Here is a 14,707-nt window from a genome sequence, read left to right on the forward strand (position 1 = left end):
CAATTTCCCAGGGACTTTTACCCAGAAATTTCATATTTCAGTTGTCTTTGTAGTTTCTTTTGTCTCTTCTTCTGGTGCACAGTGGTTTTTGTTTTCTATTTTTGTTATCAAAAATTGTTTTCTAGTTTTGTTATCAGTACTGCGGGGAGGTTGGGTTTTTTGGTTTTTGGGGTTTTTTTTGCAAAATGTTTTTCATACTCTGTAATGTGTAGGAAAAAAGGAAAAGCGGAATAAAAGAACCTGGAGGAATTGTCCTTGTGGACATTTTCTAGATTGATAACTGTCATCTAGCTGCATAAAGCTGTGGAGGCTGAATTTGATGGCACACCTGGTCTCTTTACTGAAAGAAATTACTTAAGGATTGAGGGTGGTGGTATAAGCCTGCAAGGCAAAGTTGACACTGAGAGGATAGATATAGGGACAGATTATTGTGCCCTACAGAATGAGAACTAGAGAGCACGTAATCTATTTAGCAAGAGCAAGTATGAAAAAGATGATTCTTCATACAAAAAGGTGATCCTTTTTCACTCAAAGTGACACCAGGAGATCTTCAGTCCAAACCCCTGCTTGGAGCAAGGTCAGCTGTGAGGTCAGATCAGGTTGCCTGGGGTTTTATGTAGTCATATCTTAAAAACTTTCATACACAGAGACTAAAATCTCCTTGGGCAACCTGTTTGCATGTCTCTCCTTGTGAGAAGAAAGCTCTTTCCTTGCAGCAGAGTCAGGTTCTCTCACTTTGAAGTATGGCAGTTGCATCCTATTCTTCAGCTGTGTGCCAGTGGGAAGAACCTACCTTTGGCTTTTCCATAACCTCCTTGCAGGTGCTGTGAGACTGCCCCTTGAAGCTGTGTCATCCCCAAGCTGATAAAGCCCCAATCTGCTGGCATTTCCTCACAAGGCAGGCACTTCATCCACCCTACTGCCCTTGTGGCACTTCACTAAGCACACTCCAGTTTGTCAGTTCAAAATCAGATGCATTATTCTGGATGCAGTTTAGCAACCACTGAGTAAAGGGGAATAATCACTTCATCTACTAACAGCCTCATGTCCTGTTAATAGAGTGCAAGATGCTGTAGGCTGCCTGTGCTGATAGGGCCCACAGCTGGCTAATGGTTAACTTGCTACATCAATGGCAGATTTGTGTGAGTCATTGAGAAGGGTTTGTAAGACATTATGGTGGATGCAAAACTTTTAAATGTATTCAAAGAGAGACTGGATAAGTACTTGAAAAATAGATCTCTTTGGGGTTACTGTATAAACAAGCCACATGAGGCTGAGTTAATTGATGAAAAGACTCATGGTCTTAGTGCATACTTAGAGGAAATAGGCTTGTTCTACTCTTAGTTTTCCTTGGGTATACACTTGGGATCAATGCTGAAGACATGACAGTGATCCTTGTCTGACCAATCATGTTGTTGTAATGGAAATTAAGGTATTACTAAAATATTTTCAGTGTTGCAATCTTTCAGGTTTAAGTTGGTCTGGTGTGCCTATGATCATCTTGCATCTGTTTTAGTCAGGAGCTAATCCCTAAATTCCTTCTGAGATGATAAACATCCCCAACATACCCCATGGCAAATTCATATTTGGAAAAAACCTCGATCTTCCTGGTATCCCAGATTTAGAGAAATCCATATTTCAAACATTAATTATCTTGGACCTTGTAGTAGTTCTAGGAACACTCCCTTGCTCTCCTTCTTTTCCTCTTCCAATCTTTTTAATGCAGTGTAACTAATAAGAAGTAACATACTGTCTGATCCAATTGTTGGCTGATGCACACATACTGGGCGGAAAGTGACTCGTATTAATTTGCTGTCATTAAAAAAGACAAACACAGAAAGCAGGCGTGATCTGAATTGCTGCTTCTGTTTTGTGTTAGTCTTTCAGCTTTTATAGCTCCTCCTCCTTTTTGTATAAAAGAAGCGCCTTCATATTTAGAAGTGAGAAAGGAATTTCAGTCTCATGTCAAGCAATGCTTGCTTTTTGAAATGAATATGACGTTCAATTTCAGTCTCAGAGGGTTTGTCAAGGGAAGAATGAGCATCCTGAAAGGAAGAAGAGCTAGTTCATGAGAACTCTAAGCACAGAAGCTTGCTTTTCTTTTTTTTTTTTTTCTTTTTTTTTTTTTTTTTTTTGAAAATTGCACTGGAAGCTCTGCATTTTCCAGGGATTTAAATTTTCTTTATTCTTAGGCAATTTAAAGCTCTTGATAAATAAAAGGATGTTTCAGCAGTCATATCATAGAAACTATTAGGTCTGTCTTTCTCCCAGGAAGGATCCTGTGATGGAATGGTCAAATGAGCTGGATGATGATGGTGATTAGATCCTCTGTAACCCTTTTAACCCCTATCTCCTTTTTTTAAATCAAGCAGGTGTTTGTATCAATAGACCTTTTAAACTCGGGACATGGAAAACAGTAACTGAGTCACAGAGATGTACAAGTGCCAGACAGGATCTTTACATGGAGTAAGACTTTTCATCCTGGTTGATGATATTCAGTTTTGATGAGACTTCCATTTCGTGGTGTGTGTGACTGAGGGACAGTAGCTCATAAGATGGCCCTGGAATATCTAGATGTTGCAGGTCATTCATATAATGTAAGAAAATTGGTGTATATGCTTGAAGGCAAGGGATGTGTCAATGTCTAGCTTGGCTTTGGTTACTGAGGTATAATTATTTTTTTTTGTCTAATTACTTTTTTATTTGGTGTGATGTATAGTGGGATAGGAAGAGGAGTAAAAGAGGAATTAGGATAACAATGTAATTGAAGTTTAGGATTGAGGGCAACAAGGATAGCTTGTAACTGGAGAAGGAAGAAAGCTGTTGTAAAGGCTGATGCTTTGGTAAATGTGAAAGGGCAGAAGGAATGGGACAATTCTCTCTTGTTTATTTTTTTAATTCTCCCTTCCTAATTTGTTTCATAATTGTAGCTGGAAATACATCTAATATAACTGTGAGGCAGAGAAGCTGTATTATGCTGAATGCCATGCAGTTAGTGGACAAGACCCACAGGAGTAACTTTGCAGAAGTTGGCAACTGAAAACATCTGTTAAGTCATCTCTAGGCAATACAGATGTTTCAGCACACCTAGAACTGACCTAGTTGAAAAGTGCTCTTTGGGAGTGTATTGCAAAGCTAGTTGAAAACTTTACCTATTTTCATCATTATTGTTGTTAATGCATATGGACACTGTTTCCTTCTTTGACTGTCCTCAAAATATTCTTTTGTCATTCTTTCACTCTTTTTACTCCTAAGAAATTAATTTAATGGAAATTTGGAGTTGTGCAGTATGTGTGTAGTCTATTTGATGTGGCCAGAACGAGTTAAGTATTAAAAACAACTGTCAGAAGCTTCATTTTTTACTCAGCCAATATGCATCCTTTTGGCAGCGTACAGGTTTTCTACTGGTATTTTATTGTTTGCATTGTGAAGTCATAAACTTTTGGGGAGTAATAAATAGAGGTAATTTGAAAGTGGTTCACTTTTCTGTGCAGTATGTGTTGTTTGCTCCCCCTTAGAGCTAGTGGTCAAAGCATGGGTTGTTTTTTGTCAAGTGAAGCAAGCATAAATTAATAAGATGCTGAGCTATCTGGCCCAGTTAAGACCTGAGGAGCTGCCCTACAGTTGTTTCTCTGACTGGAAACAGAGTGGTCAAATATGGAGTCTACCTTAAGCTGCATATGATTGAGAACCTTAATTTTGGGGACAGTGATCAACTAAGTCTGATCATATTTCTGGCAGAACTTTCAATCTATGTCATTAGAATTTTCTGGTAGAATAGAAATTGATCTTAGCAGCTCTTCCTTGTTGCTTTGTTCATCTCCACTTGCAAGGGCGGAATAGCTCTCTACATACCATGCTTTTTCAAACTGCTTTTTTATTACATGACCAAATTATGCTTCCTGCAGCAGCAAATTTTGTCTCCTTACTTAGTTTCTGCAGATGTATGCCTGATCTCTTCTCACTTGCTTTCATGCCAGTATTCTAACCTGCATTCCTTTTACATGTCTTTTGTGGTGGTGGAAATAGTAAATGAACTGCCTAGTCCAGGTACAGTAACATAAAGGTCACCATTACTTTTTCTTTATGTAAATTTGGGAAAAGTCCTACCTTTTCTTATTGAGATTTTGTGGCATTTTTTGAATTTCTGTGTAAACTATCAGGTCTCTATTATTTAGTTACTGAAGCCTGATGATTAAAGGGCCGCTAATTACAGATGTTACCAAGATTTCCTTCCTGATGTGAAATGACTCTTGATTTTCTCATGCAATCTGTGGTCATGCATGTGTTACTGATTTCATTCTTTGACAACAATGCTTCTTGAAAATTACCTAAATTTCAGTTTCCTGCCAAGAAAGAAGAGCAAAATGTCATCATCCTGAATTTTCCTGTAGTTGAACTGATGTTTTTTTGTTAAATAGCAGAAAGTTATGATTACAGTAAACTTGTAAGGATCCTTACACCAGCATATGAAATACCCTAAGAGGTTGAGAGTTTAAAGCTGAATGAGGAGACTGAATCTGTAAAATTATTATTTCTCAAACTGAAATAGTGTATGTGCAGAGTTCCAGAATGCCAGAATGTGCTCTTTTGATAATTCAGAATTATGACTGAAATTTCCTATGTAATCCTGATTTTGGACATGTCTGAATTTACTGAGGGCATGTTCTACTGGATGTGCACAGGCCTGGAAGGGAAGAAGGAAACATGATTCATTTTCACTATGTCATTGAGTCAGCTGTTCACAAATAATTTCATTCCTCTGTGGCTGAGTTTTTGATGTCTGTTTTGGTAATGTGTTCTGAGACATGTAGAGGAAGCCTCTTTAGCAAGGGAGAAGTGTATCAACTATTTCTACTAATGTGTAGCATTTATTTGGCATCAAGGTCATAGAGAGCTTTAGTGAAACTTCAGCTTTGTAGGCAGGTGTAGAAATTGCTGTTATATTATCCTACTTGTTTCTGTATCTATCTACTTTTACTCTGTATAGGGTTGTGTGATATGTGTTGCTGATTGATATTGATAAAAAAATCCTCAGTTGTAGTTTCACTCAGATTAGGAAATGTACCCAGTAATTGCCTGTACTTTCTACATATGTTTTATCCTTGCTGCAGTAGCAGAAGCTGGTTATTTTTGCTTACTATTCTGTCATCATTGTAATAGTGCTCAGAAAAATGAGGTGCAGTAAGTGATTGAAACACGAAGGAGTATTGTTCTTGGCCTGCCTGTAGATTTGGACAGGACAGGAATTTTAGATATATTTTTCAAGAAGCTCGGGGGCTGATTTTATAACTGCTGAGTTATAAAATCTTGCTTCTAACTCAGACTGTTGAGTACAAGTCAGAATGTGAACTCCAAATGCTTTCGCTTCTCAGCTTCCTCGTCTGCAGCAATAATTCCTCACTTGCATTTCTGCCTTCTTCAGCTCAGATGGCCCTCATGAATGTGGGAGGACAGTGTTCAGCATGGGAGAGTTTTGGTGTTGTCCTTAAAAAAAGGGCAAGGAACAAATTCCCAGGCTCAGTGGTGACAAGATAAATGGTGCTGGAAATATGTGGACTAGATATCAAAAAATCTCATGAAGTCTTGAGAAAAGTATAGTCTCCTACTATGTGTGAACAGTCTAGCTGAAGGCAAGTCCAACCCAAGGAGAAAGACTAAAAATTTCCTTTGAATCTCCTTATAAGATTGAATCCCATGCTTTTGAAACAGGAGTGGCTTGTGGGTTTCCCCCCTAAACAGAGATGTTCTATCCAGCCTTGTCTGGGTTATTAGCACGAATGAAATCATTCATTCTTGATAAACCATTTTGATAATTTTTGATAAACTCTTCACTTATCTTTATCTTAAATGCTGCTTGTATTTATTGAGGAACTAATAATGTACTCCATCAGGCCTGGCCAGCAGGACCAGGACGGTTGATTTCACCCCTGTAACTAATGAAAGCATGTCCTTGCTTACGTTGTTCCTCTCACAAGTCACAGTATTACCACCAGACTTGGCAAATAAGTAACTAATAAATTTTTCTTTGGCTTTGTATCTTGTAGCTGGTGCCACGTATATATTTGGGAAGAGTGGAGGTCTCATCCTGTACACCTGGCCAGCTAATGACAGACCGAGCACAAGGACAGACCGTCTTGCTGTGGGCTTCAGCACAACAGTGAAGGATGGCATTCTTGTCCGGATCGACAGTGCCCCTGGGCTTGGTGATTTTCTGCAGCTGCACATAGTGAGTACAGACAGGCCCATGTCTCTCCCAGACCTGGGTTTCTCTTAACTGGATATGTGTTTGAAGAAAACTGTTGCTCTAAAATACCACGTGTCATGTTCTTTACTTTCTGTGTCTTCAATTCTCATCAGATTAAACTGCCTATGTAGTTCCTTAGGATTTTGTAGAGTTGCTGAATGGGATCCACAGAGAATTAAATCTTGATGCCAGAAGTAATTGGTGAGGGGGGAAACAAAACAAAACTCAAAAGCCTTGTGATTCAATAGTAGGATTTTTTCAAAAAGTGAAGAAACATTTTGCGTCAGTGGTAATCTACTGATTCACATGCACAGTCCTGAATACAGCTGAATTTATGGTGAAGTATTACTATTCTTGGAAGGCAAAGAATAGAAGGGAATGCAAGGTTGTTGGTTTTTTCCTCACTAAGAAAGTTAAGTGTGAACTGAACAGATCCTCAAGCTGATATAGCTGATGCTTGCTTTAGCAGGGTAGTTCAAAAGAATAAGAATTTGTTGTTAGCGCAGCATGGCTTTGCGAGAAAAAAATAGACTTTTGTGAGAACTTGAGTGAAGGGGGGTTTAGGAGAGATGAATTTCTTGAGAAAATGAGAACACTAGGACTGGAAATACTTGGAGTTTGTTACTTTATGAGATTCTTTGGGAGGAGAAGAGGCTATTTGCTGTGGTTTTGTCTGGCAAATAGCCAAGAGGTTTACTGGAGACAGAGGCTGGTCATGTTACTTGATGTTCAGATTATTTGCAATATTTTATGTATTAATTCATAGTGGAAGGGAAATTGGGCCTTTTACAAATTTTGAATGAGTTGGAGATATGTTGACATTTCATGGAACCTTGAAGATGGAAGTAAACAGGAAGGAATGCCAGGGACCAAAACAGACCTAATGTGAGTGATGAAGGGCCTTAATCTGATACTGGAGTTTGCCTTATTCAAAATCTTGTTGAAGCACTGGGTATATTGAAGGGTGGTTCTGAAACAACCAGAAACAATGTTCTACTACTCAATGTCAGCATTTTAAGTGGATTTTGTTTTGCATCCTATTGTAAAATTCAGATTCACTGGAATGGGATAGATATGGCTTGAGCCATTAGACTGTCACCCATTATATGTCTTTTGTGACATATCCAAATATTTAGTTTGTTTTGTGCTGGAACGAAAATGAGACCAAATCCTGGCATTTTTTAAATGTAAAACCAGGTTTTCTTTCTTTCTTAAAAACAAAACAAAAAGAACCCCAGAAGACTGTAAAAGTGAACTGTGCTAAGCCTAATTGGTTGCAACTCTGTGACTCAAATTAAGCAAATGTGATTTGACATATCTGAGCAAGGCAATGTATATTCTTCAGGTGTTATATTATAACGTGTAAAATGCTCTCAATTAACTGGAAAACAGTATTCTTGCATTTGAGGAGAGGTGCAGAGAGATGAATTTATTAAGGTTGTAGAAAAAGTCTAAGATGGGATCATGTTGCTCTTGGGTGCCTTATGGGATGTTATAGAGAAAATGAGTGTCAGGCTCTTCTTTGTAGCAATCAGTGGAAGGAAGAGGGGAAATGGGCACAAGTGCTGACGAAAGAAGTTTTAGGTCTGCATTAAGATAAGTACTTGTACAATGACTCTTTTCAGCATTAATGGTGAAGGCACGTATTTTTTCTGTATATCTTGGTCTCAAACATTTACCTTTCTCAACCCTTAACTGACCATTTTAATGACTAATTTTTTTTAATTATATAGAAAATTTTGCTGAACAGACTAAAACAAATTGAACCTGAGACATGAGCATTCATTAAAAAAAATACCAAAAGAAAATTATGGCTTTCTCTTCCCAACCAGTTTTGGAAAAGAAAATAATGACAGTTTTTCAGCTTTTTCCCCATATATTTTTTTAAAACTACTCTTGCATGGTGCTAGTTTCAGATTATTTGAGATTATTGAAATAAAATCTACTAATTGTGGTTGATATTATTTCTAAACGTTCCATTGAATGCTTCCTGTGTAGTTTGGCTAATTTTATCCCTGAAGCTGTTCACTAGCAGTAAATATAGAACTAGTTCAGCTTTAATTTCTCTTGTTCTTTTGTGGTCAGGATGGATTAGGAGGATTTGCCAGTCATTCATGAGGAGCAAAGGCATGCTGCTGTGCTCTTCTGGGTATGGTATTACTGTTCATCATATATATATAACTGCCTCTACCTAACTGTTCAAATAAAGAATGTGGTCTGAGACTCATGCTGTGACATGCAATAGGAAAGCTGAAGAGGAACTTTTAAAGTGTTATTGACTTCTTGAATGTCTGTAAAACTTAGTTATCTCTGATTTATGGTTCAAAGAAGTAGAAACGAGCTTACATCAGGATTATTTTGGAAAAAAATGAAATCTGTAGTTAAAAGTGCCTCTTGAAATGACACTTAAAATGCAAGACCATTTAAGATCTCTTAGCAAATTGCATGCAAACTTTTCATGAGACCAAGATCTTTTGTAACTGTGTGAAAACTACCACATGCTTGTGCTGTGATAATCAAAGACTTTGTTCAACTTATTTTCTTCAAAACATTCCATTAGGCCGTTTTCAATTGTCAAGAGAAACAAGGCAGCATGGGTAAAATTATAATAGAAATGTGGGATAAATAAATTTTTTAATCAGAGCTATGAAAACAGATAAAAATGATAATAAAATAAACTTTGAAAACCCAACTACTTAGGCCATAAAAACATTATGAGAGAAAGGGAAAACACTGATTTTAATGTAATTTATTTTATAAATATTTAGCATGTTGACTTTTCCAGGTGAGATTATATTTAATGATAATAGTAGTAAGAGTGACAGGGATTTTCCTGGGTTAATAAAAAATCCTGGGGATACCTCTTTTCCTGAAGCCTTTTTAGATATTCCATTCACAGACTCTCTTGGATGCTATTTACTGGATGCTGAACTCCTCACACTTCCTTGGGTGTTCTATTGGTGATAACAGGTGGCAAAAGCCACCTGATGATCATTGTTCTCTAATGTGCATCACTAAACTAAAATCTAATCCGAAAGTAATAGTAATGGCTATGGTTTATCAAGATCTGATGATATTTTAAAGATTATAAAAGTTGCTCATAATCTTCTAAGGAGACCTTTTAGTTGTTAGCCTGCTTTTTGAATATCATATATGTTCTGGAGTGTCCATTGTGCATCTCTTTCTATTTGTAAGATTTGAAGTCAAAGAAGATATTTTATTTTGAAGTTACATATTTACCTGTTCAATTTACAGTTGTTCTGTTAGAATTCATTTTTTAATTATGAGTCTTTCAGATATTGTGAAAATTTATTGACTAAGATGTCAGTTTTATATGACAAAAAATTACAGCCTCTGAAACTATTTTCTTTCCTGACTTAAAATGAAGTATGAGGTGGCAGCCCTGCAAAAATGGATAGCATACCATGTAGATCGATGTTGCATATGAAGCATGAGGTGTTTGTGTGAACAGACTGTAGCATATGGAATGAGAGTGCTGCTAGAGGATCACATCCCTCCTTATGGTATTTTTTTGTTTTCCTGACAATTCAGTCAATGCACAAGTCCAAACCCATAGCAGGAAAATGTCTTCCACAATGGATACTTAAAAAACTGCATGTTTTGAGTTGTGGGTTCAGTGCTTCTGTATGTTCATTCACTTTACAACCCTGCACCTAATTTTTTGTGCTTTACCACATAGCAAACGTAGAGATGAAATGGGGAGAGAAACAGCTGCAAGTGATGATATGTGTCATTCTTGTTGTAATTATGGAGACAGAAATCATTCATGTGTGCTGCAGGTTTAGTCTGCATTCTTTCATTTTGTTCTGTATGGTAAACTGCCATCAAGCCTCTGGATCTTCAGAATAGAATTGTGAGACTGTTCCAGTTTCTGAATTCCCCACAAGAAGGAATTTAGTTTTGAGCGAAAATATTAGTGATTGTGAGGTGAGTTTTGCTTAAGTAGACCCAGGCTAGGGGGGATCTGTCATTTAGCACCAGACTAGCATAGAAGGCTATGGAATCTGATGTAGCCCATTCTGATTTTTAACCAGTAAGTTTAGGAAAAAAAATAAGTTTTCCCCAGTTAGAAATGGAATTGCTAAATGAGAAATAGTATAAATGGATGAATATGAATGTGTACATTCAGTCATTTATTTTCTTTTCAGTATTACTCTTGATTGACCCAAGTCTGTGGATTTTACAGTTGTAAAACCAATTCTGGCTTCTCTCTATGAAGTCTGCCTCCCAAACTGCAGTGGCATGATATCTGAGTAGATACAGAAGCAGCAGATGATTTAGAATCAGGAGAAGCATAGACACAGGGTTGTCCTTTTCCTAACCAGAGGGTATGTGATGAACTGAATAACTTAAGGGCTACTCTAACATAATAAATGGAGGCAAAATACAATAGGAGCTTGTGTTTTACTTTTCCAAAACCAAAATCTCTTTGATGCAAAATATTTCAGCCTTTCATAGGCTGAATACAGACTGAGCATTAACAGGGTTACATTTTTGTACCTTAGAAAGAAGAGGGTTTCCTTAAGACTAACCTGCATTATTTTGCAGGCTGTATGTAGACCATGAAAAAAAGCAAGTGATCTGCTTCAATATCCTATCTTGTATTTTACTTTATTTTTAGCTGCCTTTACTGATGTTAGAGTTACAGTTTTGTCTTAGGTTGATTCACCATGTTAGATGACCTTTTTTATTCTTGTATAGAACCCTAAGTTTGTTCAAGTTTAATTTTTGTGAATATAAATAATTTTATATACCATATCGTGACTGTGTTTACATTGATGTCTATTTAGAACTCTTGTCTTTCCAGGATTTCAAGCAGCATAGACTAAGTTTTTGAGTTTGATACAGTTCTTGGAGAATACCAGAAGTGGTTAAACAGTTACCAGTTCCAAAGTATTTAATACCCATCATGCCTCATTTCCTTCATGAAACTGCAAAGAGCTGTGCCCGCTTCTCCTAAATTAATGTATACAAATTATGAGCCTCTACAAATTGCTGTAGAACACATATTCAATCAAAGATGTTTTATAGTGAAGCAACCAGTGGATCAGCAAAAGGTGAAATGCGACAAAGGCTTCTTTGTTGAAGCAAGAAATTGTTTATAAAATTACTAAGTGCAGGAGACCACATCTTGTATAGCACATTTAGCTGAGGAAGTGAACAGCTAGTGAAAAAGAGTGACTAGACTGCTTGCTGGTAAGGGGAGAGAATTAAGATGAGCTTTCAAGCAAAAAATTCTATTGTCTAGATCCTTAAAAGGTCTAAAAGAACAAATGGTCTATGGACATTTTTTACCAAGACAAATCTAGCAACCATCCTGAGGGAGTGCTCTGCAGGTCTCCTGTGATTATTAACATATAAAAACTGTCTGAATGTAGCTTTCTGCTCTTTGGCAGAGACTTCTGAATATATTGTCTTTAATAGGTACCACCTGGGAATTAATGTATGCTTGAAGGCTTGAAAGCACGACTGCTAACCTCCTAGGCAAGATGGAAAATGAGCCAAATGAGGGACTGGTAGAACTGGTCTGATTTAACATTCACTGGAGTCTCTCCTTCACGTCATCATATACATCTTTTATAAACATTTGTTACTGTGATTTGTCAATTCTTGAAGTTCAGATTAATTAGTTAATGAATTCCTTTAACTTAAGTTAGGTTGTATTCTATTTAAGGTAATTGAGATTGGCAAAGAAAAAAAAATCTTCATTTAAGATGTGACATATGTGTACATATACTGCAGTACCTTAAAATGTGTCCTACCTCTTCTTTCTACATTGGAGCAGGTTTCTGCTTAGCTGTATAGGCCAGATAGAGTTCTGGCACCACAACGATTGGGGTGGCAGTACTGTTCCCTAGCAGCAACTAATAACTTGGGAGACTGCAACAAGCATTGAGCTATTGCATGACAAATAGGTTCTGAGTGTCTTACAGAGCACATCACAAGTGTTTACAACCTTTCTAATTATGCTATTAAAGGCAAGTTTTAAGTTGCATCTTCCTTTTTCCTTAGGATGACAGTCATCTTCTGCAATGGCTGTCATCCTAATGGCACTCCATTTCTTTAAGTTGGTCACAAGAATTGGAGAATTGGTAAAATTACCCAAAAAGTTTATTTGTAAGTTAAAAGACAAACCTTAATGAATTCAGAAGTTAGTGAATATGCCCTGGAATTTGGAAGGAAGCACAGCTGGAACAGCTAACCCAATTTGACCATATTGATAATTCCATACTGTAAGATAATGTGCTTGGCAAAAAAATGCAGGGAGAGGAAGGGTAAAAGGGGATGCTGATGGCTTATGGCCCATGCCTTTCCCAGTAAGTTATGCATGTTGAGACCTTGCTTCCTACCAGGAAGTGGCTCAACATCAGCCTGTAAATGGGAAGCAGTATGGTTTTGCTTCACTTATTAAAATGTCTTTATCGCCATCCACAAGTCCTCTTACTTTTGCTTCTCTGAATTTCTCTGCATGCTCATTGGGGAGGAGTAAGTGAATGAGTGGCTTGAGGGGTGCTTAGTTACTAGGCAGGGTCAAGCTGTCATGCATAGTCTTGACCTAGAAGAGGGCCTCTGTTCTGGACCACGTAGTTTGAAAATAGTGAATTTATTATAGGCTACTGTATGCAGATCATCTGCACAAAAAAATGGACTGTAATATAGCTGCTTGCCCTTTATGTCAGGTTTATAGAATAAAAATCCCCATAGCAAATACATATGATTTCAGTATTGTTATTTTGCCTGAGAGAGGCTATATCTGACTGAGTCTCAAATCTGAGATGTGCTCGTCACCGGCTCTTTTGCCAGTTGGTGTAAAACTCCCAAAGAGCCTGACTCTTTTTTTTTTTTTTTTTTTTTCTAATGGAAGCATTCTATTTAAATACACCGTGATCTTATCCCAAAATGCTCTCAGTCTTTTTCTGTCCTTTCCTAAACTCCTTTGGTCTCTAAAGTCCCATGTGTTTGTGCATGCTGCATTTATCGTTCCCTGGAGCACACAAGAATTAGTAAGGGAAAACTAATTTGAAGACGGGAAATGGACTTTCAGTTTTCAAGCCAGCATTAAAACATGTTATCAGTACTTCTTTTCTTATTTTTAGAAGGTGATTAATAATCCATTTTTTATGTATTTTAACTAGTTCATATTGTGCATAGGAATTGTCCATTTATTGTTATTTCCCAGCTCTAGAGCAGGAGTCTCTGGTAGGAGGCCATGAGTTGAGACTAAACCTACGAACACGAGGGAGTTTTTCACTGCGGTGTGCTCGTTCATGGCTGGCATGGTTTGGCACCGTGCCCCATCCAGTTATCTCAGTGACCTTTGGCTCAGTGACTCCCTGCTCTGTTGCTGGGCTCTGCACCAGGTGCTGGAATGAGCACGCGGCGCTGAAGGCAGCGGTGCGGGAAATGGCGCGCTGATGTCCCGTGGCTAAAGATGATGGATTTTAGATCCCCAGCTCCCTTCAGGCAGCCTGGACGCTCAGTGCTTTCATACAGGGATTCATTAACTCTTCACTCAGTGACAGTTTCTGCACAAATCCTAGTGTGTTTGCAGTTGTCATTGAACATTGTGAAGCTGATTAGAGTCATGAAAGAAAGAGTTGGTAGGGGAATGCTGGCATGAATAGTAAAATTGCTAATTAGATCATAAATTAGCCTGATTAGAGTCACCAATCTGAAAATAATTTGGGGAGTTTGCCTCTCAAATCATTTGAATTCAGCTGGACAGCAGAGAGTGAAAATTTAGAATTGGAGGGAATGGAGGACACTCAGTGGCAAGTTACATTTTGGTAACTTTCTGAAACTTGTCTTAAAGATAAGGGCAACTAAATACTATAACAAAAGGGAGCTTTCCTGAGTCACAGAAGCATCTACTAAGATCGTAGTGGTTTGGTATAGTGGACGACCTTTTTTCAGAATACACGTCTGCCACTTTTATTGTTGTACATCTGGCAAAGTCAGACACTAGTATTTCAGTCTAAGTGCAGAAATAAAGTTATTGCTCCTAATTAGAAGCAAATGGGATTGGTCACAGAAGGATTCATCCCTAAATATGCAGCCTCTGTTTAAAATACATTCTGGAGCTTGAAACGTGCTTATTTTTTTCAGGTTTGTCTTATGATTCATTGTGGTTCTGTGAATTGCTATTAGATGTTAAACAATCAAATCTCAGAGTATCTATCCAAACACCCTGTATGGCAATAAATATTATCCTATTGCTTGTTCTTGTATACTGTACAAACAAATATTGTAGTTTGCTTGGTACTTAATTTACTCTCTCTTTTGACTGTAGTGTTTAGGTAGAATATGTCATCTAGGGCTGTATAATATATCATAATTTCAATAAAACCTAAGATTAACTGCCTTTCCTGTTTTGCAGTACTTTCTCTTAGTATTTCAGAACTAATAATTGGGAATTTCAAGTTTTGTCTCACAGTCTTG

The 14,707-nt window shown here is 37.5% G+C and overlaps 1 protein-coding gene across 18 annotated transcripts in view; it reads left to right on the forward strand.

Annotated features, from left to right (window-relative positions):
- NRXN3 (neurexin 3) overlaps positions 1-14,707 on the forward strand; it is a 945,575-nt gene that overhangs the window by 693,590 nt on the left and 237,278 nt on the right. For all 18 annotated transcript variants that reach the window (XR_015804647.1, XR_015804648.1, XM_088167427.1 and 15 more), the window contains one exon: positions 6,048-6,229. Coding sequence is in view for 16 of the 18 variants with exons in the window: in XM_088167427.1 (XP_088023553.1) it covers positions 6,048-6,229 (182 nt within the window). In the remaining 2 variants the exon portion in view is untranslated. The remainder of the gene's footprint in view (positions 1-6,047; positions 6,230-14,707) is intronic.

Source organism: Sturnus vulgaris, chromosome 6 (genome assembly GCF_052056855.1).
Source record: "Sturnus vulgaris isolate bStuVul1 chromosome 6, bStuVul1.hap1, whole genome shotgun sequence".
In the NCBI taxonomy this organism is placed as follows: domain Eukaryota; kingdom Metazoa; phylum Chordata; class Aves; order Passeriformes; family Sturnidae; genus Sturnus; species Sturnus vulgaris.